This window comes from Macrobrachium rosenbergii, chromosome 20 (assembly GCF_040412425.1).
Source record: "Macrobrachium rosenbergii isolate ZJJX-2024 chromosome 20, ASM4041242v1, whole genome shotgun sequence".
Taxonomy (NCBI): Eukaryota; Metazoa; Arthropoda; class Malacostraca; order Decapoda; family Palaemonidae; genus Macrobrachium; species Macrobrachium rosenbergii.
Window position 1 is genome coordinate 33,298,155 of NC_089760.1, and position 27,226 is coordinate 33,325,380.

The 27,226-nt window shown below is 39.2% G+C and overlaps 2 protein-coding genes across 17 annotated transcripts in view; one reads left to right on the plus strand and one right to left on the minus strand.

The window, feature by feature from the left end:
• LOC136849228 (protein-L-isoaspartate(D-aspartate) O-methyltransferase-like) overlaps nt 1–15,882 on the minus strand; it is a 37,327-nt gene extending 21,445 nt beyond the window's left edge. For 5 of the 14 annotated variants that reach the window (XM_067122448.1, XM_067122443.1, XM_067122449.1 and 2 more), the window contains exons 1-4: nt 15,377–15,424; nt 12,341–12,486; nt 3,501–3,637; nt 909–1,013 (exon numbers count right to left, since the gene is read on the minus strand). In XM_067122448.1, coding sequence (XP_066978549.1) covers nt 909–1,013; nt 3,501–3,637; nt 12,341–12,467 — 369 coding nt within the window. In that variant the 5' untranslated portion in view covers nt 12,468–12,486; nt 15,377–15,424. Of the gene's footprint in view, nt 1–908; nt 1,014–3,500; nt 3,638–12,340; nt 12,487–15,310 lie in introns of all 14 variants that reach the window. The other 9 variants (XM_067122452.1, XM_067122451.1, XM_067122456.1 and 6 more) reach the window with 8 other exon arrangements.
• LOC136849227 (DNA mismatch repair protein Msh3-like) overlaps nt 1–27,226 on the plus strand; it is a 95,209-nt gene that overhangs the window by 42,579 nt on the left and 25,404 nt on the right. The window contains exons 1-5 of one of the 3 annotated variants that reach the window (XM_067122440.1): nt 15,486–15,684; nt 18,124–18,291; nt 19,838–20,024; nt 23,278–23,386; nt 25,039–25,218. In XM_067122440.1, the coding sequence (XP_066978541.1) occupies nt 18,169–18,291; nt 19,838–20,024; nt 23,278–23,386; nt 25,039–25,218 (599 nt within the window). In that variant the 5' untranslated portion in view covers nt 15,486–15,684; nt 18,124–18,168. Of the gene's footprint in view, nt 1–15,485; nt 15,685–16,001; nt 16,025–18,123; nt 18,292–19,837; nt 20,025–23,277; nt 23,387–25,038; nt 25,219–27,226 lie in introns of those variants that run through there. The other 2 variants (XM_067122442.1, XM_067122441.1) reach the window with 2 other exon arrangements.

Here is a 27,226-nt window from a genome sequence, read left to right on the forward strand (position 1 = left end):
TTTTTTACATTCACACAGTGATTCCCCAATTACAAATGACAGTAGCATGTATTTTTGCAGCAGACAATGCTTTCAGACCCATATTTCCCATTTTTTGTTCCAATAATAGGTAGATCTACTCAAGTAAAATTTTACATTTTCTTGTAAATGTGCTCAGCCTTTAAAGAGATTTTGTACTCACTTTGGCCATACTTAACTATGCCTTTCTACATAGATAAAAACATGATTTTAATTAGTATGAATACAGCATCAACTTTAACTCTGCAGTATATGGTTTTCAACACCAAGCCCTGGGGCTCAAAACTGCATGAAAATGTTTACTTCTGTTATGTTGGACACCAAAAGAGGCACGACACAGTTGTAAAGGGAACTTTCACCAAAGTGTTGTGTGAATCTAGGAGTAGTCAAATCAAGTACCCTCTGAAGTGAATATTTTCAAAGCACTATGAATTATGTCTGTTTCACTTCATTCACTCTCTCCGCTCATGAGTTTCCCTCTCTGAAGGGGTTATATCCTTGGAGTGGTTTTTTGTGATAAATGTGATAAGCAAGAAATTACAAGAGAAACACTGTGGTAAAGGATGAAGATTGAAAAATATATATACAGTATGTATATATATATATATATATATATATATATATATATATATATATATATATATATATATATATATATATATATATTATATATATATATATATATATATTTCAGAGAGAGAGAGAGAGAGATCGATGCAATGACCCCATCACTGAAAAGCTGTCTGTCAAGAAGCCTCATCTGAAACTTGAATCATGTTTTAACTTTCATAAACTGTAATGGATAGTTCCCTTGCTACACAGATATATAGCTTTCCATTTCCCTAATTGCAGGGATTCAATAAACAGCAAATTATGAGAAAATAGCTTACCATATGGCCCATACATGCTGTTAAGTAGCCACTTCCAGAGCCAACATCCAAGGCTCGATTGCCTTTCTTTAAATGATTACTCAGTAACTCCAGTGCATGAGCATGCTGTAAAAGAAAAAAATGTAAAAATTTAAATGAATAAAAACATACTGAAAATCTGTAAATATCCTTTGGGTAGTGTTATTGCTTTTTAATATACAAACCCATTTCGTAAGTGTTTTACTTTTGTGGACAGCGGTTAAACAGACAATTCAAAATTGTAGCTTAGCTAAGCTAACCTGGTACATGGTGGTCACAAACTTGCTCTCAAACAAAAATAGATTTTTTTTGCATAAGTCTATGTGCGACTACATATGAAAAAACATTAAAATTACTTTGACACTCTTATTTACATCAGAAACTGCTATCTCAACAAGGGTCATCAATGCGAGAGAGGCATATTTAATGGGTAGATAAATTTAAATAAACCTCTCGTAAAATAAATTCATACAACCATAAAATTAACAACTACACCCACATGCTGAAATCATAAAATTATATAAATACTAGATAACAGAGTCAAAATTCTTTACTATCACAGGGCTACAATGTAGTGCTTCTTCTTGGAGTAATTGAATATGTATTAACAATTGCAGTTCTTTAAATAAAAATAATTTTGATATAAAAGTTTTCTTCATGCAAACCTATTACTGTTCTTACAATTAGCCATTTCATGTGCACAAAGTAGTCCAACATGCTTCAGTCCCTTATAAAAAGAAAAGAAAGATAACAGTAGTTAGGCAGTAGTACTGCTCATGTGCTGTCAAAGCTCAGGATCCCAAGCATCATTATTTATTAGGTATTCGTGGAAAATCAGCAGTGTTGGAGGTGAGAACTCACATCCTACGTAATGGGCCTGTATAAAAAAATTATTATTCCCAAAACACTTTCATTCGCATCCATTATTGTGATCAGCCTAAATTTCACCTGAGTGATAAGGATCAAGCTGCTAAGAACCACATAACTGATTAATTAAGACTTGTAGAATTCACTTAAAAGCTTTTGTGGATTAATATTAAGCATTACTAGAACCCATTTCTCAAAGAAAGCAAAAAGTTTAATCAGTAACTCCAAAAGACTTGTATTTTGCACAATTTGCCTACAGTGACTTAAGGGGCCAAAGCAGCTTAAAATGAAAGCAATCATTTGCTGCTAGAAACTCCAGCACTTGAGCAGAAAGTTGACGAGAAAAAAAGGCCTAACGAGTGTTGAAAAAATGCTAAGACACTAACAGAGAGAAGGATAATTACGTACAAATTGGCTTTTGAGGAGTTCTCTTGCTCTTCAAGTGAAAAGGCCAATAAGGTAAAGTAAGTAAAAAAGAACAGGAAAGGAAATGGAATAATAGAGAAGTTAAATGAATACAACAAAAAATTTCACAGAGATACAGGGTATCTGAGAGTTTACTATCTCCAACTATTTTCAATGCACTCTAGCCTAGGACAGGGACAAGTTTCAGTGAAGTTAATCATAAAATTTTAATTCAGACTATTAGCATTAAAGCAGCCACTGACATCAGCTGAAGAGATTATGGCTTTTGAGGCAGGCATGTTTGTCTATAAGGCTGTGTGTATGTGTCTGTGACTGCCCCAACACTAGAAGTTTTAAAACAATTATACACAATAAAGCCCATACAAGTACTGTATACAGTTAAAATCATAATAATAATAGTAAGGCCTGATCAAACATGAACACAAAGGGATAGCACACAGATAATTCAAATATCAATCATAAGGAACAGGCAGTTTCATATTTTACAAGAAAAATTAGGATGAAACCATACACACACACACACACACATACAGTTACATAAACTGATGCTGCACAAGTGTTCGGAACTCCTAAACTCCAAGTAAAGAGAATTAACCAAGTTTAAATGAATGAAAACTTAAACTACTGAATAATCAGGGTAACAAACAGAAAACTGGGATGAATCTAGGGTAAGGCAGTTACTGAAGATGACCAATTACCCTAAGCTGGCTTAGACAAAATATTAAAAGTGGATGACAAACTTGAAAGCGCTACAAACACACGATATGACTCGGCTACTTTTAGGACACTGAAACCAGCAAGCTCGAGCAATCCGCTGGAACTGGGCATTCTTCATCTGCTTCTTCTGTTGAGTACCTATGACACTGAGCCGATGCAGGAAATGCTATGTAAAAGTAATGGTTTTTTTTATGAAACAATAAATTTTTAAGTAATAGGATGATGAACTATATAAATGCCTGAAAATTATGAGGCATGGTATGGACTACATGGGACTTGAGGCAGAAAGTATACAGGACAGACGAGTGCAGAAAACTCATTTCACGTCAAACCCTGCTATAGTAAAACCTAACAAAATCATACTACAATACTGATGATGCTGCTGATAACAAAAATAAAAACTGACCAACCTGGGATTGAAAAAAAAAATTCATTTCTTTGGAATGGAAATGATATGGTTCTGTAAGTTCAGGCTAAAAAAATATTGGTTCATTCATCTATGAGGTAATATTAAATTCACTGGTGCGAGGTAATATCAAATTCACTGGTGCATCTTATACTAACCATATGGGGAGCACTGATTGTGACACCATATCCAATTCCTTGTGGGGAGTCCATATAAGGGTTGTGCTTAGAATACAGGCCTCTATCAACTCTCAGCATGACTCTCTCCACTTCAGGAGACCGAATAATTTGGTTGGCTATAGGAAGAGAAAAATCAGTAAGTTTACTTTTACCCATAAAAGACATGTAACTTACACAAAAATAATTTTACATTTAAAAAGTATAAGAAAGAGGACAATCAAGATTTTAATTTCAGTCAAAATAAAGTTAAATGCACCCAAACCCTGAAAAATCTAATATAATTTAAAAACAATTGTAATGCTTTTTGCCCATTCAGACATGGCATATAAATGCTCAACTTGTGAGTGACAAGTAGAAATCATTAGTAATGAAACAGCGTAACATTGGTTTATATTTAGTTAAGTCTGTGAAAGTCAGAAACTTTGTTATTGCTATTATAATTTTTCTCTGCTGATTCTACTGATTTAACTTCATCATTCATAACCTTTATGTGCTTAATTCTTTCTGGTAAGTAACTTTTGTTGTCAATTATATTTTGGATATTCACACAAAATGTTTAATTCAATGTTACTACTCTATGGTCTGTACATAAGTGGATTGGATCATGTGAGCTAGGCATCAAATACCCATGGGTCAAACAAGCGTGACCAATTCTAGGACAAGTCAAAATTACTTGCGTGCATCATTCCTTTTGAGAGGATGAATTCCAACACTGGGCTTGATCTGTTCTGCCATTTATTGGTAATAATGGGTTTTACAGGTGACTACTGTACGAGTGTATTTTTTTGGATTATAATTTTGAGGGTTTCTACAGCATTGCTAAAAATCACAAAATTCTGCTATTGTATTTTGTCTTTATTAATTTAAAAAATTACTGACCCTATTGCACATCCTACTGTGGAAATAGAAACACTGTTAGCAAGGAAAAATGATATTTTAATGATAAAATAAAGTTTGTTCATACTTACCTGGCAGATATATATATAGCTGTATTCTCTGTTAGTCCGACAGAATTTCAAAACTTACGACACACGCAGTGGGAGATCAGGTGGTTAGTACCCATTCCTGCCGCTGGGAGGCGGGTATCAGGAACCATTCCCATTTTCTATTCAGATTTTCTAGTGCCACTGTCTCCTGAGGGGAGGTGGGCGGGCACTATGAATATATATATCTGCCAGGTAAGTATGAACAAACTTTATTTTATCATTAAAATATCATTTTGTTCATGAGACTTACCTGTCAGATATATATATAGCTGAATACCACCATTGGAGGTGGGTACAGACAGAATAGGATTTTGGAAAAACACACTACATGCAGGTGAAAGATACTTTGGTTCCTTACCTGTTAGCATAGCTGACTTCGTGATTACTGTCACCCAAGTCCGCTTCTGCTTAACTAGAGTCTCCAGCAAGGGTGTGACCTGTATAGCTGGTGAGTTCTAGATGATCTGTCAACGGGGCGTGACCACAATGTGACAAGACCATATTGACCATACAATGAGGGCAAACAGTAAAAACCAACCACCTGACCAAGCCTAACTAAGTTAGGATAACGCAACTAAAGCTAACGATTGGGAAGTCCGCCACAGGCAGTCGACCCAACAACCATAAAAACACTATCCAACCATTTTCTATAGGATAGGATGAGTGTCATCCCCTGCCCCAGGAAAGTATCTGCGAAACGTATGGTCCTAGCGAGAAGCAGTTCTCATATGTCGTCTTCACATCTCTCAGGTAGTGTGAGGCGAACACAGAGTTGTTCCGCAAAATGTGGCACCCAGAATGTTACTGAGTGACATATTCTTCTGAAAAGCCACTGAAGTCGCAACCGCCCTCACCTCGTGAGCATTGACTTTCAGAAGTTTAAAATCAGTGTCTTGACAGCATGAATGGGCTTCTTTAATCGTATCCCTCAGAAAGAAAGCCAGAGCATTCTTTGACATAGGTAAGTCCGGTCTCTTTACGGAACACCATAAACTATCTGAGGGACCTCGACTTTCCTTCGTCTTGTCTAAGTAGACTTTGAGAGCCCTAACAGGGCAAAGGACTCTCTCTGGCTCTTGAATTAGGATTTCAGCCATACCCTTGATTTCAAAAGCTCTTGGGCCAAGGGTTAGACGGGCTTTCATTTTTCGCTAAAAGGAAGGGCTTAAAGAACAAACAGCGTTATGCCCTTTAAAGCCTATATGTCTACTAAAGGCTTGCAGTTCACTAACCCTCTTTGCAGTTGCTAGAGCGGTTAGAAAAATAGTCTTCCTAGTAATGTTCCTCAATGACGCAGAACGAAGAGGTTCAAACGAACTGGACATTAGGAACCGTAGCACAACATCCAAATTCCAAGAAGGAGTCCTTGGCAGGCACCTTCGAGGTTTCAAGGATCTGAATAGATCGTGAAGGTCTCTGTTGTTAGACAGATCCAAGTCTCTATGCCTAAAAACAGATGATAGCATACTTCTATACCCCTTGATAGTCGAGACTGCAAGTTTCACATCACTCCTCAGAAATAAGAGGAAGTCTGCTATCTGGCTCACAGAGAGGTCGTGGTGGAGGAAATGCCCTTCTTTCTACACCATCTCCTAAAGACGGTCCACTTGATTGGTACAAATTGCTGGAAGAGAGTCTTCTCGCTCTGGCAATAGCTTTCGCCACTGGTCTAGAAAAACCTCTTGCTCTGGCCAGCTTCTCGATAGTCTGAATGCAGTCAGACACAGAGCGGGGAGGTTTTTGTGGTACCTCTCGAAGTGGGGTTGTCTGAGTAGATCGACTCTCATGGGCAGAGATCTCGGAAAGTCTACTAGGAAGGACATGACCTCTGTGAACCATTCCCTCGAAGGCCAAAATGGGGCGATCAACGTCATCCTCGTCCCTTCCGGCGACGCAAACTTTCTGATGACTTCTCCGATGATCTTGTACGGGGAAAGGCATACACGTCCATCCCGACCAATCCCAAAGAAGAGCGTCCACTGAGAGAGCTCCTGGGTCGAGAACAGGGGAGCAGTAAAGAGGAAGTCTCTTCGTCTTGGAGGTTGCAAAGAGATCTACCAAGGGACGTCCCCAAAGCTTCCACAGTCCTTGACACACCTCTTGGTGTAGGATCCATTCGGTCGGGAGCAGTTGTCGCTGCCGACTTAGAAGATCCGCACGGACGTTCTCTACGCCTGCAACAAACCTCGTGAGGATCGTAATATTTCGGGCCTGAGCCCACAGAAGGATGTCCTGTGCTAAGGCGAACAGGGACCGAGAGTGAGTTCCTCCCTGTTTCTTGAGGTTTGAAAGGGCCGTGGTGTTGTCCGAGTTGATCTGGACAACTCGGTTCGTGACTCGCCCCTCGAAGAAAAGAAGGGCCAACTGAATCGCCCCAATTCTTTGAGGTTTATGTGCCAGGACACCTGTTCCCCTCTCCAGGTGCCCGACACTTCTTCCCTCCCAGTGTTGCTCCCCACCCCGAAATGGGCGCCGGAAAACAACACTAGATCGGGGTTCTGAAGTTTGAGAGAAAACCCTTCTGCCAACTTCGATGGATCGAGCCACCACCGAAGGTGATTCTTTACCTTTGGCGAGATACTCAGAGAAGCTTCAGATTCTCCTTGTGCGTGCCAGTTCTCTGCAAGGAAGAATTGAAGCGGTCTGAGGTGCAGTCTCCCCAGGGAAACAAACTTCTCCAGTGATGAAATGGTCCCCAGCAGACTCATCCATTCCCTCACCGAGCATGTTTCTTTCCTCAGGAAGGCTGAAACTTTTTCTAAACACTGAAGTTGTCTTTCTTGAGACGGAAATGCTCGAAAAGCCACTGAATCCATCTGAATCCCCAGATAAAGAGATGGACTGAGTCGGGGTCAGATGGGACTTTTCAAATTCACCAGAAGTCCCAGGGACTTCGTCAAGGTCAAAATCGTGTGGAGATCCTCCAGACACCTTGTCATTGACGAGGCTCGAATGAGCCAATCGTCCAAATAAAGAGAGACTCTTATTCCTCCAAGGCTAAGCCATCTCGCAACATTCCTCATTAAGATCGTGAAGACCATAGGAGCTGTGCTGAGCCCGAAGCAAAGGGCCCTGAACTGGAATACCTGTCCCCGCAGGACAAATCTCAGGTATTTCCTCGATAGAGGATGTATAGGGACGTGAAAATAGGCGTCCTGGAGATCGAGAGAAACCATCCAGTCGCCTGGTCTTAGGGCTCCCATGACCGACTGGGACGTCTCCATTACGAACTTTTCCTTCAGAACGAAATGGTTTAACTTGCTGACGTCCAGAACTGGTCTCCATCCCCCTGACTGCTTCGGAACCAGAAACAGCCTGTTGTAAAAGCCCGGGGATTGTAAATCCGAGACTTGCTCCACAGCTCTCTTCTCGAGCATTTGCTCGAGCAGGTCGAAGAGAATCTGCTGTTTCTCCTGATGATAGGATGGCGACAGATCTATGGGAATCGTACTTAATGGAGGCAATACGAGGAATGGGATCTTGTATCCCTTTTCGATGACTTGGAGGGACCAGCTGTCCGTCCCTCTCTCTCTCCAGGCTCTTGCAAAAGAAAGGAGCCTGGCTCCTACCGGTGTCTGAAGGTCACGAGTCATTTCTTGCCCCTGGTCTTAGAAGGGGCTCTACCTCTTGAGGACCTCTTCCTCGAAAGGACGATCTAGAGGAGGGTCCTCCACGAAAGGGCTTCTGAATCTTGGAAGCCTGCCCAAGGGAAGAAGTCGAAGGGGCTGCAGGACGTCTAGAAGACTGGGCCAGGAGGTCCTGAGTAGCCTTCTCTTGCAATGTGGAGGCCATATCCTTGACTAAGGTTGGGGAAAAGATGGCTAGAAAGCGGAGCGAACAACAATTCTGCCTTCTGAGTAGGAGAGACCGACTTTAGCCGTGAAGTTGCAGTAAATGGCTCTCTTCTTTAAAAGCCCCGTACAGAAATGGGCAGCCAGTTCTTCGGAGCCATCCCTAACCGCCTTGTCCATACAGGATAGGACACTAAACAAATCTCCCAGGCTAATGGAGTCAGGGCTACGAGCCTGCAAGTCCAGGACTCCCAGGCACCAGTCCAAAAAGTTAAAAACTTCTAAAGACCTGAATAGGCCTTTCAGATGGTGATCGGTCTCAGATAAAGACCAGGACACCTTCGCTGAAGAAAGGAGAGACCTTCTGGGAGCGTCCACAAGGCTGGCAAAATCCCTTGGGAAGAGGAAGGAACTCTCCAACCAACCTCCTCTCCTGTCTCATACCAAATTCCTGCTTTTCCACTCAATCTTGATGGAGGCAGGGCGAAAGAAGTCTTGCACTGAGCCTTCCTGGAGTCCATCCACTCCTGAACCTTGTTAAAGGCCCTTCTTAGAGAGAGAGATCGTCGCCATCTTCACAAAACCAGAAGACTTTTGTGACTTAGACGAGGTTAGCTGCGAGGGGAGGGAGGAGCAGAGGGGTTGAAACTTGTCCCCAAACAAGTCTTTCAGCAGCCTAGTTAAGACTTGGTAGTCTGCAGAAGCTGAAGAAGAAGAGGACTGATCCTCAACTGCAGGATCCGAAGCGCAAGAAAGCTCTCCTTCTTCCACAGGAGCAACTGAAGGGGCAGGAGAAGAACCGGGAGGACGAAGTCCTTGCAGACCAACATGCAAAAGGGACTTCTGCTTGGAAGAAGTCCGAGAGGGTCAGCAAAGTCTCGAGCGGAAGAGTCAAAATGAGAGTCTCGACGAAGCGTCCCTGACGAGAACCCGACGAGCTTCTTGACGAACGATCCGACGAGAGTCCTGGTGAGAGCGAGCAGCGAGGGAGGCGTCATGCCTCGCAGCAAGAGAGGCGTCGTGCCGAGCAGCAAGGGAGGCGTCTTGACGAACTGCAAGGGAGGCGTCCTGTCGAGCAGCCAGGGAGGCGTCATGACGAGCAGCAAGGGAGGCGTCATGTCGAGCAGCAAGGGAGGCGTCCTGCCGAGCAGCATGAGAAGCGTCACGCTTAGCAGCATGAGAAGCGTCATGACGAGAAACAAGAGGGTCGTCGTAACGAGGGGCGTCAAGCCTGGCAGCATGAAGCGCATCAGAAAGCGGGAAATTGCGATCCCTGCCAAGACCAGTAAAGCGCTGAGCAACAGGACTTCTGGCGGGCGGCGAAGCCGCGAGACGACGGCGAACGTGGAGAAGGGAGAAGGGAAGGTTTAGACCTCTTGATCGGCAGCCGGGAATCCTTCCGGCGACGACACGCATCAGTCTCCTTCTGGGCCATTAACGAAGCCAATTGCTCCTGCATGCCTAGGAGCAGCTTACGAGTAGGAGAAGATTCCTCCTCAGGAGAAGGACTGATCCTATGAGAAGAAGAGGGCGAGGGGACGCCTTCTTCCTTCTCACAGGAAGCAACAGCCTTCTTTCTGGAGCGAGCGGAGCGCTCAAAACGTCATCGTCCGATGACGTCCTGGTCCTCTTCTGCGGTGGGATGGCGTCAAAATCCTCCGGAGAAGAGCGGAAGAGCGTCGAGAAAAGGGACGTGGAAGCGTCCCCTTCTTTGAAGCTTCTCTTCAAAGGGCGAGAATCCCGAGATTTCCATTCCCTGACGCGGGAGGAGGAATCGGGAAGAGAAGCAATCGCCAAGGATTCGTGCCCGAGCACGATCCTTGGCAGCCTGGGAAGCGTCATCAGGACATGCCGAAGGGACGCCAGATCAGTGGGGTCCGCGTAACCCTCTTGCGGCTTTCGACTTGCCCACCCTGAGTCCTGGGAGTCCGACAGAGGTCTAGACCTAGAGGCGTTATAGGGCCGATCTGACGCCCCCTCCACAACACTGGGGACGGACACTATCACTGCACTTCACAGCACTTTGAAGAGCGAGCATATTAGCTTCCAAGGTACGAATGGAAGACATAATAATCGCCAGGGCATCACCATCCGCAGACACAACCCCAGGGTTAGGGGCAACACCACAGGGTTAGGAAGAGCTACGTCTACAGGAGGATTAACAGGTGAAAACACACTACCCTGACTCCTACCACTTCTGGAGGAAGACCTCCTGATCCTATCTCGCTCTAGCTTTCTCACATAAGAATCATAAGTCCTCCAACTAGCATCAGACAAAGATTCACACTCCTTGCATCGGTCATTCAACAAACAAACATGTCCTCTACAACCGAGCATACAGTGTGAGGATCTACCGAAATTTTCGGTAGCCTCACCTTACAGTCTTGCACACGGCAAACTCGATAACTAGAAGAACTAGATTCAGACATCTTAATCCCAGGAAAAACAAAAGCCAAATCCAAAACAAACCACAATAGCGTATGCCTAGCCACAAGTCCAAGTCAAAAACCAAAAAATCAAACAAATACTCAAGTGACAACCAAGTTTAAGCGAAATCCAAGACGGAGGTACTGAAAACAAGTGTTGACAGTACCGGCGACAGAGAAAATCTGAATAGAAAATGGGAATGGTTCCTGATACCCGCCTCCCAGCGGCGGGAATGGGTACTAACCACCTGATCTCCCACTGCGTGTGTCGTAAGTTTTGAAATTCTGTTGGACTAACAGAGAATACAGCTATATATATATCTGACAGGTAAGTCTCATGAACAAATTGGTATGTTTTGTTGGGTGATATGGCTGTGAACCCCATGACTCAGAAAAATTTGAACCCATCTGTATATATTGCATAATGTGAACCTTTAGATTTTATTTATCCTGTTGCATGTTATTATGATGTTCCGGCATACAGTATATGCATATTTTTTTAGATTAATATTTTGTTTACTATTTTGTATCTGTGCATACTCCAAGAAGGAGGTAATTTTGTTACTGGAAGAAATTTTATGTTGATATTTCCTGACCAACAGTCTATTGGCTCTAACTGGAAAAGAAGATGAATGAATGTTTGAAAATATATCTCCTTGATAAAATTTTTCTTTTTTTGTTGGTAAATAAGTTGCTTACATTTTCACTGTGCTATGCATTAATACTAAGTCACAATAAAGAGTTAGAGGTGGTTCACCACTTCTGACTTGGAGAGGAGAGTTCAGGGAAGATTTAAAAGCTCCTATGCATATTCTGAGTCCCTCATTAAGAATTGTATCAAGACTTCGCAAAGTTTTACCTGAAGCTGAACTGACATCCATAGTCTAGGATAGACGTAACAATTGCTTTGTACCACAATGTCACGGTTGGTCTGTCAGTTCCACAATTTGTGTGTGATCATCTCTTCATCAACTCTAATGCATTTTTGCATTTGGCCGGAGTTCAATTCCCGCGGCCGGCTGATGAAGAGTTAGAGGAATGTATTTCTGGTGATAGAAATTCATTTCTCGCTATAATGTGGTTCGGATTCCACAATAAGCTGTAGGTCCCGTTGCTAAGTAACCAATTGGTTCTTAGCCACGTAAAATAAGTCTAATCCCTTCGGGCCAGCCCTAGGAGAGCTGTTAATCAGCTCAGTGGTCTGGTAAAACTAAGGTATACTTACTTACTTTTGCATTTGGCTTTTGTAAAGGCTATATGGGGTTTCCAGTTTAGATGTATGTCAAAGATTATGCCTTAGAACTTAGCTGCTTGACTTACCTGTATGTGGTGATGTCTAATCTTTAAGTCAATATCTTAATTTTTTGCACTGAACACTTTTATAAAACATAACTGCTGTGTTTTCTGTGAAGAACTGAAAACCTATTGATTAGGCCCATGTGTCTCTCATTAATATAACATTGCTGATGATACACTTGGCATGTTTTAAGTTAGACACTGTGTAATATATAGTAAAATCATCCATGTAATTATTACAGTATTGTTTATTTAGACAGATAGTTGACAACTGATGTCACTTATTGCCTTAAACTATGATAGTAAAACAATGTACAAACCTTTCAGGTGTCTGACCATATCAGCATTGTCCCTGCCATGAGATCGCCACGCCATTGTGAAACGAAATCTACACTGCAGATACACACCAGCCACAAAAATTAAACGCAAAGCTTTTTGGCCTTGCATTCAGTGTAGCAGTTTTACTCTGGAAAAAGAAGAAATACGTTCTATACATTTACTTTGCTCAGCAAGTTGCTGACTACAAAATTGAAATTTCTTGCTACATAAATAAAGTAGAGACCACTTATTCTATATATGCATACTGCTTGTAACATAATGGTAAGCAGAGAGATGGTGCACAATTCATGAAATAAGTCGCATTATTTTTTCCCCTAACAAGTACACTACTGTTTTGGGAAGACCCTAGTCACAAGTTAAACATCATTCCCAAAGTTAAGCATAGGACAACAGCTCTTTTCATTGGAGTTGGAAAGCACTCTCAATAAAATAAGCTTATATTTATACATAAAATCCTAAGTTTTGAAGATAACTTGTATTTTTCTGTGGTACTTAAACTCTAGTAATTATTTTGAAGTATCCTTCAGTAATGGCTGGTTCAGTCATTGAAGCCTGGTAATAATGTAGTTAAATATCAATAAGCAGGTGACGGTTAACCCCACTTTGATTACAATGACAAATGCAGCATGGTTAGAAGTGGGAATAAAATATTAAGCTTGTTTATATACCTATGGAAAAATGTTATATTTAAAATTTGTGATTTTTTTAGGGAATACAAAGTTTCATATTTTTTAAGAAGACTCACTTCTTTAGGTGGAAGGTTATGTCCCATGAAACTGACTAGCAATGTCTGGAAACTAAGAAACATGTGTGGAAGTGAACCTCTTCCTGTCCTGCAGTCTGTGCTCACAGAAAGATACTGAAGGGGGCAATCAAACATCCACCCCAAAATGTCAGATTCCCAGTTATGTTCATGACCAGGCTTAGGCTGACTCATAGAACTTCTTGTACTGCCTGGTATCTAGTGTGAATGGCTGATAGGGCCTTGTTAGAAAAGTTCCTCATCAAGCATTACTCTAGGAAATCAAGGTAAGTAGGTAACCATATCACTGACTTGTGGTATTAACCCTTACAGGCCAGGCTAAAATACATACTAAGAATACCCCTACACTGGGCAAACTTTAAGGTTGTCAAATTTAAAATAAAAACACATCAATGAAAAGAGGAAGATATGCAAATGCACATATAAAAAAAAAATTTGAACAATTTTTCTGTACTTTCCACGGGAAGCTGAAAGTGAATACTGTATTTCTAACCCTGTGCAGGGCTTCTCTTCCAAGACACTTGTAAAAATATGCTAATCTTACCAAGTTATATATGTTTTTTCATTCTGTAAAATTACAATTACAGTTCACACAATATCATATCAGATAAAAACCGAAATCAGTAACAAAGTCTGAGTATTGTATATCTATGGTAAAATATATACGAGATGTACTGAGATGGGGAGATGTAGTACTTTTTAGTAAGTTATAGATGTTTTTACTAATATTTGTTTGTATTTTAGTTTGCAAAATTACAATTACAGCTGTCATAATATCATAAAAGATAAGAACTAAAACCAGCAGTAATCCTTGGGTATATTTATACAAGATGTTCTGGGATGGGGAGGTGCAGCACATTCCCCAATGATATCTCAAGTCACACTGATTACCCAATATCCTGTACTGCTAGTGTTGCCATTAGAGTTGCCAAAAGTCATTTATAACCCATTCAAGTGATTTCAACATTTTTCCTGCAAAATTCATTCCAACTGCATGGCGCAAAATATAGATTCTCACCCAAGGCGCTCCGGATTGAACGTCCAGAGCTATTATCATGCCTCACATGATCATGTCCAGGCACAAAGGGTCAAAGTGAAGGTAGAACTATAGAACAGCTCCGCACGGGGTATTACCTGAGAAATTGACTTTTTCTATAGTATTTTTGCTGCTTATTAAGAATTTAGCATTATTTTTGGTGATTGACTGTAATGAACTTCAACTGTATGTTAATGTATGCTGGCCATCCTATCATGCATGCACAGTGTTATAGGGGGACTTTTGGTAAAAAGTGGGGGTTTCCTTCACCAGGGGATCCAGGGGCAGTAACACAGCCTACTAGATTAGGTTAGGTTAGGGTATGTTAGGCTAGTATGGTTCCTTTTATAATAGGTTTCCATAGCCAATCCCTTCTTGAACATATGGCTTCCTAATGACTTGCACAAACGCGGAACCATTCCATAACAACAACATTACAGCCTGGTCTTTCTTCCAATAATTTCTCTCACCTAAAACCCTGCATTCCCAAAGGGTCCCCAACCATGTTGGATAGAGATATGAGGTTAATAATAATTGACTAGCGATAAACACCACCACCTCCTTCATCAGCAACATCAAAAGTATATGAAAAATCAATTTCCAAGGTATTAGTCCATGTGGAATTGTTCTATAGTTTTATCTAAGCAAATTATTGTAATACCAAGATGGAAACACTTCCCACCCACCTGACTACCTCCAGTTAGCCTATCAACTTATTACACATTTCAGCAACCATTCCAGCTAGTACAATGAATACTTCCACATAATACGATCTTGTCTGACTACTATGGAAATATGCAAATTACTTTTTACATATGATGACCAGTATTTGTTGTCTTCAAATTCAGCCCAGTAACTAAACATTTATCATAATAGATTTTATGTTGTTTCTCAGTAAAAACATACCTAGACAGGACTATAACAACTCCCGTATACAGAGGCTTCCTTATTATTTCTTAGAGGGCCACCTAGGCTAACCTAGCACAATAGTAAAGAACGAAGTAGCATAGAATAGGCTATGCTATATTAAGCTAAGAATGTAGATACCAATCCAATCTAGCCGAAGTAAAATCATTTGTCATACAGCTCCTGTAGACACTGTCACATTGAAATGAAGATTAATATCATCTGTGCTGTCTTCATAATACGTACACTTCAGAAATCAATGTAAATCGCTAACAGTTAAGACAAAATTACTCAAATAAATCTTCATCTCACCACACCCGATCTCCATTGTTTACCTGCACAGCTGATCGAACAATATTTCTTCGATTACTTGAAGTCGACTTGGGTTGACCATGATTCTCTGTCGAATAACTGCAGTCTTAATAAAAACGAGTAACATGTAATGACCAATGCTTGTTTTTTTATATGAAGTTTATTTATCGAATTTAAACGTTATTACGTTTCCTCTTATAAAGACAAACCATAACCAACTAAGCTGAGAATAATCGGACAAGGGTGTGACGCTAACGCGGTATTATCGTGAGTTTTAGGCAGCCTTGCGGTTTTTTACGAACAGACAGGTTTGTGACATTTTATGTTATCGAATAATAATATTCTCATGGAAAGGGGTTGGCTCACCCATTTAAGTACCTGTGTGTGGTATGTTTTGTGTTGAAGCACTTGGTATTAATTATTCAAATGAAATTAGGCATAAAGATTATTGTATTCAGTGCTTAGGTTACGTTACTTGTTTGGCTGCCAATCCGGTAGTTGCTACTTCTTTGCCTTCAGGATGCCAGCATGAATAATTTCCAAAACCTGGACACTGTTCTGGCAGTAGAGCACCGTGGGGTTGGATGCAGCTTCTTAGGAGGAATAGGCTAGGCGAGGTTCAAATATAGGTAGACCGGCCCCGTTAAGGTAATCAAAGGTACCCCTGTAAAGTGAGCTAAAAAGGCAAGCCAGGCTTTCTATATCCTCATTTATGTCCTCGCATTATTAGCATCATCATTCATTGGACCAGGCTTCTTCCCTGTATTCCGCATCATAAGACCTAGCCTAGACTAGTATCCTCCCATAGACTAGCCTGGTCAATTTCACAGCAAAGTTATGCATGCCTGGTAGTAAGTTATCTCCACATATTTTTGTTACACCTTGGTTAATCATTTTTATCATCATATTTTGGACATGTGTAGGCTTGGTTACACTTAAAGCTAACCCATCTGGTCCTAAGGAGCCTTATCATACATGATTTTTTTTTATATGACTTGTTACTGCTAAAACACAAAACATTGCATTGTATATAAGAGCATTTCCATCTTGAGCAGAAAACAGCCATTGAAGCATGGTAACAAGGTGGTTATTTGGTGGCAGGCAGGTGCAAGGCAGGATACCACCCACTCACCTGTTGATGATATGTCACATTTTTCTTTAGCCATAATCGAGTCAATACATTTCCATTTCCTGTGCAGCCACAAGTCCCAACTGTGTTGTGAAAATGTATATTATAATTATCATTTTTGTGTTTTATGGTCATTCAGTAGAGGACGTCAGGTATACTAAAGAACAATCTTAATTATTTTTGTTTCTCTATTGGCAGCCAGTATCATGAAACTCCCGTTTTATTGTGTTATGAAGTGTTTGTACAGTTTATTAACTTTGTCTTTATAGGAAGATGTGATTTGATTGAGAAACAACAGAGTCGTATGTGAACATCTCAAGGTAGCTGGTGAGATTATGTCAGCCCCATATGATCTCTTGTTCCTTCTTGATCTTTAGACTGTTTAAAAGTGGTGGTGTTTTTGAGAGTCTTCTCTTCCAGTTCATCCTTTGGGATTACCCATGAGCAAGTCCTTTTCCTGTAGAAGAGATGCTAGCCATTGTTCCTTTCATTTGGGCAGATTACCTTATTTCATTCCTAACTAAACTTTTTAAACATTATACATTAGAATATTCATGACCACTGTAAAATACATGGAAAAAATTAATAGTAATTAAAATTCCTTACATTTTCCATAGCATTTAGTGTCATATTTACTGTGTTGATAAGAAAAACAGGAAGCTGATGAAGGGGTATGCATTGTCCAAGCACGGCACCGGACACAACAGGGGTGATCCTCATGAGACAGCTCACAAAATGCAAAGTTATGCAGACTCCAGCTGCTTTAACAGTTTTAGAGTGCAACTTAGTTTGGAACTTTCTTGCAGTGACAATAAGAGGTTGACTCCAGTAGTTGCCACTTGTTTTACAAACTTCAAAAGCGACAAAGTTTGGCTTTAAAGCCAGTCTCTCATATGGCTGGTCAGACCCTGGTATAGCCAGATTTCACGTAGCCCTTGGTTAATCATTGTAAATGTGACACTTCAGGTAATTCCTGGGTCAATTACACAGGCACAAAAATAAATGTCTGCAACTCAAAGGTATTGTCACACGTGTGGCCACGTTTTCTGGCAGTTTTTTTTTCGCGTCTTGTTGCCATTACTAGAGTAATTGGATGTATTTAGTAACAAGGCTTCTTCAGTACATAAGCTATGCAGTGATGACAAGACATTCTGTTTCAAGAAATATGGGATACAGTACAGTCAGTTGGATTGAACAGGAAATAGGGAAAAGTGAGTCAAACAGGTGTAAGAGAGAACCACATTATAATCACATGAAACAAACATTAATTTCAAGCAAATTGTTTCCACATTGCTTTACTTTGCAGTGACCAAACACTTGAACTCCATTCATACACTGACTGGTATACAAATGTGGTAATGCTATCTACCCCTTCTCAGTTCCAGTCAGGTCAGATGACATGTAATTTCTTTTTACCATCATTACAGTTGTTTTGGAGCCTTGGTGACTCTTCATTGAGATGGGAATTCCTCTTTTGGAGGGTGCATGAAAATTGAGTTGGGAGCACAGTTAGTCTGCAGTGAAGTGGTGTGTTTGTACTAGAAGAATAAGTTTTTGTTTTTGAAGAATTGTTTTAAACCTTTTTTTTTAGTGAATAAGAGGTGCAGCTCTCTTTCAGGTGACCTAGGCAGTTGTTGACTCCAAGTAAAGAAGTTCTAATAGTATGTCGTCCTCTGCAAAAAAGCAGCTTACAATTTCAAAATTTTTTGCCCCAGTAAGAAAGAAAGGAGGGCCAGACTTTGAAACTGATGAAGAGGTGGAAATTAAAAATAAACGTTCCAATCAGGTATGTTAGTTCTTTTACTTCTTAGGTTGTCTGAAACCTTCAGAAGCATATGCATGTTTATTTATAGACTTTTTATGTATTTTATTTTGTTAAATCCCATAAACTATCAATTATTTTTTAACCTTAAAACAACAGTGTTTACATATACAGTATCTGTATTATTGAAGATAGTATAACACACTTAAAGTTCAAATAATGCTTGCCAAGTAAAACAGTATAACACACTTAAAGTTCAAACAATGCTTGCCAAGTAAAACAGTATTACAGTTAAATCAAATATGGTATGTGATTAAAAAGGAATCATTTTTTTGCACTGATAAATGTACCAATATAATGAAACAGATTGCCCTTATCCTTCAACTTTTGCACTGAATGTATTTAACATTTAGGGATAAAAATAAACATGCAGTTCATTTTTATGAATAATAGACCATTAAATATGGGTACTCACCAAAAGTAGTATCAGATATGAGCATACAGCATCAGCTGAAGTGCTACCACTGCTTGTACCTTTATGAAAATTGGATATAATGTACAAGGTACATCTTCAGATGGAGAACAGTTTGTCAGTGTTAAGGAAATAACATGTCATTGGACAGACGCTTTTCAGCTCTGGCTGCATAGAATTGTTAGACATTGATGAATCCAAGGCCAAGGAAAATAAATCAGTGAGATTTCCTCTTAAATCTTCTCCTGTGACATTTCTTCCATTAATTCTCAAAGACCAGTCTATACATGCAGAACAGGCACTGTTAAACTAGAATATCTATATGTGGCATACTGAATATAAACATGAGCATCTCTTGCAGTAGCTGCTATCTTATCATTACAGTGTTTACCCTTGTTGATACTTATTATTAGATAAATATGTAAGTGTGGAGAGTAATATTAAATTACGCACAATAAAGAACTTCACCACATTTCCATTACAAAAATATGAATAATAGCTTAGCAGAGAAGCCAATCCACAAATATATGATACCTATTTTTAAGCGTTTCAACAAAAGAGAATGGTTACAGAACACAAACTTTGACAAATATAGTATACTAATTAAGGTTGTCTATTGGTGAACTGTAACTGATGTTTATAGTCTAAGTGGTAATACCTAAGGTAAGTGAAAACCAAAGATCACTAACAATGCATTAAGCTAACCAGCCTACTTATTTCTTGATTTATTTTTCACAAAGAAAAATTTCACTAAGAATGATAATCCTAAATATAGAAAAACACAATCTGACAATGATATCCTAGTAGGAAGTCTCATACATATATACCTCTGGCATCACCAACTGAAGGAAATCGGTGCTATCAGTTGATATTTTATTTATTGCACCAATCAAAATATCAAAAGGTTAAAAATACTGATCAAAGGAAGAAGTTTATGCAGTTGAGTGAAAATTATTTAATATTATGTTATGATGCAGCATATAAAAATTACAGTACTTAATACTGTACAGTAAACGTATGTTTTAAAATTATAAACTGAAATGGACAAATTAGCCAGTAATTAATGCACTTTCCTCTCCTGGATTGTTTTCCTTGTAGGTAACTGCTCCTTTGAAGCGTGCTAAAAGCATTGATGTTGCAAGTGTAGATTTATCACCCAAGACCAAGAAAGCTAGAAAAAATGAAGAGGAAATTCAAGAGTCACCTGGTAGTGAAAATAGTGAAGACCAGGCCTGGACGAGCCTTTCTCCTTCTACCAAACGTAAACTGGAAGCCTTTTCAGCTGGTAAGCACTCACTCTCAATACAGTTAACATTATTTAGTGTTAAAAATAAAACTCAAGAAATAATATGCTGTAGTTTAGAATGGAAAAGACTACAGTATTGTAGTGAAAATTACTTTTCAGTAATAATAACAATTTGTGTTTCAGCAGTATGTGGCTTTATAAAGGTACTGTAGTTTGATATTAATAGGATGGGGATAAAAGCTAATTCTAGGAAACGTAATGAAAAGGGAAGCTGAAGGGAAATACCCAAGTAGATGGAAAATCCTTGAATCCAAATGGTTAAGAAAAATGGGAGGAGGAGAAAAGAGGTATAAGATGAGAAAAGTATGCATGCAAAGGATATTGGTTAAAACCACTGCTATTACCTCATAAAACATTTTACTAAAGTAAGTTATTGTGATTAATTGCACATTTCATGGGTTAATTACTTTTTTACTTTTTTTCTTTTTTTACAAGAAAGAGTAAGCATACAATAATTTACTTTTTCTTTTTGGTGATGACAGTGAATTTACTGTTTATTAAATGAAGATTTAATATTTTTTGTGCTGGTTCACTTTGTTTTAAGTTGCCCCCAGCAATACTGTATACAACTACCTAGCCTATCCTGTGGTTGTCAGCTCACTTTAGATTCTCCAACCGGCCAATGAAGAATTAGAGGAATTTATTTCTGGTGATAGAAATTTATTTCTCGCTATAATGTGGTTCGAATTCACAATAAGCTGTAGGTCCTGTTGCTAGGTAACCAATTGGTTCTTAGCCACGTAAAATAAATCTAATCCTTCGGGCCAGCCCTGTTAATCAGCTCAGTGGTGTGGTTAAACTAAGGTATACTTAACTCATTTTAGATGGCAAAAGAAGAGGAAAGAGCCACCTGGAGAGATATGCATCATAACTAGCCAGCACTTCCCATCGTATCAAAGTAGCAACACCTCCTGTTTTTGCTCCTTGGATGTTTTATTCTATGCTCATGTTTCTTTATATTTTCATATATATATATATGATGTGACATTTGACACTCTTAATTATGCTGTTGTAAAGGCATGTGTATAATTCCCCCAATTTCCTTCAGGCTATGTGTCCTCAGAGGGGACACGAGTCTTCCAGCAGGAAGTATGACCTAGGTTCTGGTGTAGAACACAGTATGGAGTTGCACCCTTTATCTTGCTCAGGTGGAATTATTGATTTCAGGTACTGTACTTTGTATAGAGGTCTGATAGAGAGAATTGTTTTCTCGTTTAACATACAGACACCCATAGGCTCTTGGCCTCTTCTCTCTTGCTCCTTTGGTGGATACTTACTCTTTTGGGCAACTACCCAAGCTCCTTTTATGGGCAGAATACCATTTTGCCTGCGGCTCATGGTTGAGCTGAGGTTAGCGAAGCAGATTTGATAGTTGTCTTGTCCCTTCTACTCCTGAGCTCCCTTCCTGACTATTAACAGTGCAACCCACGTTCATGCTGGTCTACCTAGAGGCAGGTGAGCCGCAACAGAGTACCTATCTGAAGACTTTGGTCTGACGTGTTTGCCCGGCACTTTTAAGTAAAGGAAGGTTCTGGCCTCAGAGCTTTGTCATTCATCTCCATGAAGACAATTGCTGCATTCTGCCCTGAATTTCCCATATATTAGACAGGAAAGAAAGGATTCTCTTAAGCCTTTGATAGAGTAAGGTTCAACATTGTGAACTAAACTATGGCACAGAGCTCTATCAGCCTGTTGCATCAGTTATCTCAGGCTGTATGGTCAGGCAAAGGCTGTATGAGATGTGCCGGAGGTTTACAATCTCACACATTCTTAAATCTTTGGAACAACGACTCAAGTTCCGTGAGATAGAATCTTCCTCCGGGGAGTGAGAGTACTATTTAAATATAAAATATTTTTTCCAAGATATACAAGCCTGAAGTGTTTGTATTTTCATTTGCACCTCTAACCATCCCTGCGTATGTCCCTGTGACAGAAGGAAATACTGAACTGGGAGTTTGGGAGTTCAGCCAGGAGTGGGAAAGTCCCCCTCCCCCACTTATTGTTCAAGCCACAGCTACTTTGTTAACAAGCTACAGTAACCAAAACTCATGTGTAAATACTTCAGGTTTATAGAAATGGTACGTGCTGAATGACCTCATAGGTCCCACTGCTTGACCCTTGGCCTAAATTCTATATTCCTTCCTTCCTACAGAACTGGGAAAAATACAGTTTAGTTGTGTGTCCCCTGAGCTTACAAGTGATATTTGCAAGGGCTGATGTATAGCTTAGAGGTATTTTATATAGTTATGGACCAGGGGCATTAACTCCTAGAAGTTTAAGAATCTCCAAATAATTTTTGATTGACAACTGTGCACTTGATCAGCCCAGTAGGTAGCTTACACTAGATCAGCAGTAACTAGTGGCTTTTGTGTTATGGTGGTGTAAGCTAAACTCAAAACAACTCAGATCAGTTTATGGCTATTAGTAATTACAGTTATCAGTAACAAATATACAAGGTAGCAGTACCAACCAGTATTCTTTTCAGGGACGTTCATTGGCTGGGACCTCCCACCTGATGAGTGATATGGGGAATATATGTGTAATAGGGTTGTGATAAAGCAGACAATTTTTTTTTTTTTTCTTTTCATACTGAACAACCTTTGTGTAATGATTTTCAGCCTCCCAGTCCTGCTGATCTTAACAGTCTCATTTCTAGACAAAAAACAAAAGGCATTCAGAGACCAAGAATTTGGGTAAACATGAGTTAGGGGTTTGTATGCAAAAAAGATCATTTAGTTGTAAATTTTTTTATTTGGTATTCAAATTTATGATATCGTTAAGACAACAGCTATAGTTTTAGAGGTTCAAGGCTTGGAGATATTTTTCTTTATTCCCAGCATGCACTGTATTTAACCAACACATACATACGTGCTAATTACAAGTACCATATGTATTGACCTTTTCTCCCCTTTTTTTTCTCTATGATTTGCATTTTATATTATACTTTCAAAAGTTTAGTCTAAGTTCATTATTTAAGTAATTTATTTATATTTTGTTTGATGTCTTTTAAATCATACCACCTTGATTGTTTTTAAAATCCATGTTTTAAGCCATATTCTTTTTGCCTTCATTAGGTTATGGTTTGAGTACAGTCTGTAATTGTTTTTGCCTTAGTATTTCATCTTAAATGAATAACCTAACATTTCAGTAGTTATGGAATATAGTTTAAATTCAGTTGAGTCAGTATTGCAATAACTTATGAAGTTTTAATTTACAAAAATATTTGTTTTAGGCTCTGTAAAGGGAATGAATATGGAAGAATCTGATGAAGAAGAGATGCCGGTTAATATAAACAATGGTACAAGTACATCGTCAGTAAAAAACAGACTGGAAGGCTTCAGGTATGGAAAAACTCTTTACTTAAATTAATATTTGTAGAAATGGCTTTCTCTTCTCCCATTTGAGACTGAGTAAATGTGGTTATATATAGGTGGTATTTTAGTGTATCCTGTGACAAAAGGAGATGGTATATTGCATGTAGGTGATGGGAAACCAAATAGAATTGCAATTGAGGTAACAAGTAATGGTTGACTACTGGTATATTGTGGTTAAGATAACAAGTAATGATGGTTGAGTACTTGTATACAATAATCCCATTAGACATTAGTGAGTTTAGACCTAGTCCTTTAGAGTGAATCTTTTCAGTTAGACGCATTATTCTAAAGGGAGTCACTGCTGTAATATTTTATCCGTTTCTCAGAAGTTATCATAATTTGCAGTACTCTTTGGAGTTTATGAAATATAACTTCATGCATTGCGTAGTAAGTATTTTTTACAAAATTCGCTAGAATAACAAGCTCATGGGTAGTTTTCTACCATCACCTCCATTGCACAATCACCAAGGGTACCTTTCTTAATCAGCTTTGATAGCTCTTTAGTTTTATATAACAATATTATCAACTTCTCTCTCTGGGCATCTTTAACTTTTTAGCCTAAGTAAAATTTCTTTCTCTATATATATACACCCAAGACATCTTCAAAACCAGTTTTGTCTGTTCCTGTGTGGCCACTTTGGCCTTTATTTCACTATCCATGTGGCAGATCTGTTGCTACATCTGATAGCCTTTCCCACAATTCTTGCTTTTCTTCTGGATGTAATTACTTCTTTTACTTCTTTCTTATAATCTCTTCAATCTTCATTATACTTTCATTTATTCACCCCACCTCTAGATCATCTTCTGCCATTTCATCTTACTAGTGTGCCTGCTCCATTTGTCTTGCTTCACTGCCATTCTTCCTCCTTTCTTTGTGTCATTACCAATTTTTTTTGCCAGTGCTTTCACACACCTTCTGAATACAGCATTCTGTATGCTCATGTTTCCTGTCAACATTTTCCAACATTTCCCTGCTTTTTCCCACCATTGTTTATACATTTATAGTACCCTCTTTTATTTTTTTATTATCATCTCAGGAGGTTCTTTGCTACTTCTGCATGCTTAAGGCTGCTGGGTACTCGGATCTTATTTCATTTTGAGAATTTTTTCTTTTAGTTTTGGAACTTTTTTTTAACCCATGGACTGGGAAATTTGGCAAGGATGGGAAAAAAAGTTGCTGTACATTCAGTGTGTTCTGTAGTGCACAGAAAAATAAAGTGTGTGTAGAGTATAGCTAAACTATTTAATGTATGTGTTTGCAAAAGGGAAAATCTTGTATCCAGAGTTAGGTACCCTATATCAGAATGTTTGGTCAGTCTTAGATGGGCTCCTGTTTCATTTAGTGATAGTATTTGAATAGGCCAACCCTCTACCTATCAGTACAAGTTAAATACCGTTATTTGAATTTATAAAAACTTGCAATTGTTTTTCAGTGTTTGTTTGTAAGAGTATTCATGTAAGCAGCCCAGATCCATCTAAGCAGATAATATGCTAAATAAAATCTATTTAAATGAACTATAAATTTTTCCATACAAAGAACTGTCGTTTTTGAAAGGGAGCTTACATTTAGTGTTATAGAAGTTATAAAGTGTGACTCTTCCTTTGTTTTATTTGATTAGATCACCTAAAGCTAGTGAAAGCAGGACAATCACCAGTCAGCCCAGTGAGAATAGCAAAAAAGTTGGACTGATGGAACCACTGCCTGGTATGAAGTTGACTCCTTTAGAACAGCAGGTTGTTGCTATAAAGAACAAATATCCAGATACTCTTTTGTTCATTGAATGTGGATATAAATACAGGTATGTATGGATGGAAATCTATCTGATGGGAACTGATATAGTTCTGAAGTAAAAAATATATGTGACACATTAAAGTCATTGCCAAATTTTTTCTAATTTTCTCTCATGCACTAAAATGTTAGGGAGCTGGTTTTGTTTCTCTTGATCTTTTCAAAAATAAATTATAAATGTAATATGGAAATTGTATAATTAAGAAACTAATTTTGTTGTCAACATGGTTGACTTATAATATGAACTTAAGTTTCCCCTTGTTAAGTGTACTAACCCATTACTTTATGACTGCCTTGAGGTGTGTCATCTCCTTTCCAGACACATTCATTAAAGAAGAATACAGTTTGCCTGGTCCCTCTATTGGCAGAATATGGTCATTCCAAGAGTTGTCTGACCTATCTTTAAGCTCTCTTGGGTTAGGAGGAGAACAAATGGAAGTACTAGGTCCCATCTGCTGTACATGTTAGCTATCACAATGTACTTCTTTGGGATGTATCTAGGTGGGATTGTCAGGTACTGCCATTAGCTGTAGAAAATATATATGCAAACAACCTCATCCCTTCTTCAACCATAGCCCTTAAATTACCAAATCCTGTACATGTCCCTCCCAACCTTCCTTAATGCCATTTATAAAGAGCACTAGGCTAGGGGCTGGAGGAATCTGGAATCTGTACTTACATGTTCTACTTGCCCAGCCACCAAGCTAGGTTTGTTAGGGCCTATACAGAGGGAAGAGTGTGTTCAGCTGGTCTGTGGAAGAACACAGTTCCAGTTATACAGGTCTAGTTTGAACTGGCTTTGAAGAATTAGATTCTCCATGGAGTTCAGGTGACCTAGCAACTTTTGCCACAGTTCAGGTGGGGTTGAGGTCTTTGGAAACTTTAATGAAGCTTCAAGCTTTTTTATCCTCTCAGTTGTGGGTTGTGGCAGAAGTGTTATTGTATTTAGCCCCATTCTGAGAGAACACAGATATCCTTGAGACCCTCTCCATAATACAGTATTGCTTCTTAGAGGCCAGGATTATATCCCTTGTTATAGGCAGTGTGGGACCAAGGTTGCACCTCTTGCACAAAAATACTGAGACTACTAGTTGATGTTCAGTCCTGACTGAGCAGCTGGAATGTTAGTTGAAAGTATATCCAAACGAGTGTGTTCTATAGTAAAGTCTTGGTGAGCTATGTCTTACAACAGATCTTATGGTTTGTGATGAGACTAGAGTGCTAAGTGGACTCCTGCTGGATACTGTCAAGTGAGATGCACTGAGGGATATAGCAAAATGCTAGCTCTCAGGATTTCTTGGAGCTCTGCTATTCTTATTTGTTTTAACTGAATGAGAAGGGCAGTAAGTGTGCTGTCAGACAAAGCATGAGCTGAAGGAGAAACAGTGCAAGTGAGTTTGGTGCGTTGCTTTGCATACTAACATTCTTTGCTAAGGGAGCAACCTCCAAAATGGTACTCTCTTTCAGGGAAGGGATAGTTCTTGGAGAAGTGCTCATTTTTAATGCTGAAGAATGGATACATGAGTGCAGTTCAGCCATGTACCTTAGGTGATGTACAGTTCACTGTGAACATGAGGTGGTCTGTTATTACAAACAAGGATGGGAGAGTCATCCTGTTTAGAAAGGGGGCAACAGAGTTCTGGGCAAATTCGGCAGAAGCTTATGCAGGCTCAGTTCCATATGCTTATATAAAAGTATGAAAGGGTAGCTTTTCAACCTCCTTGGATACTTAAAGGTCTTATAACTGAATCTGTAGGCTTCAGAGAGGATGATAAAGCTGAAACACAGGTGGTTAAAAACATATCTGAAGCAGAGGGTAAAGAACCCATACCTCAGCTTTTGGGGCACTTTATAGTGCTTTTATAATTTCATTGTTGTAACTCCCTAAGATACTGTACAAAAAATAAGGAGTCCCTCTAAGTTAGACATTACATTATGGCACACTCTACAACAGGTACTGATTCATGCATACTGAACCATTATGAAAATTATTTATTTAACAAAAGCCTACTTTATGA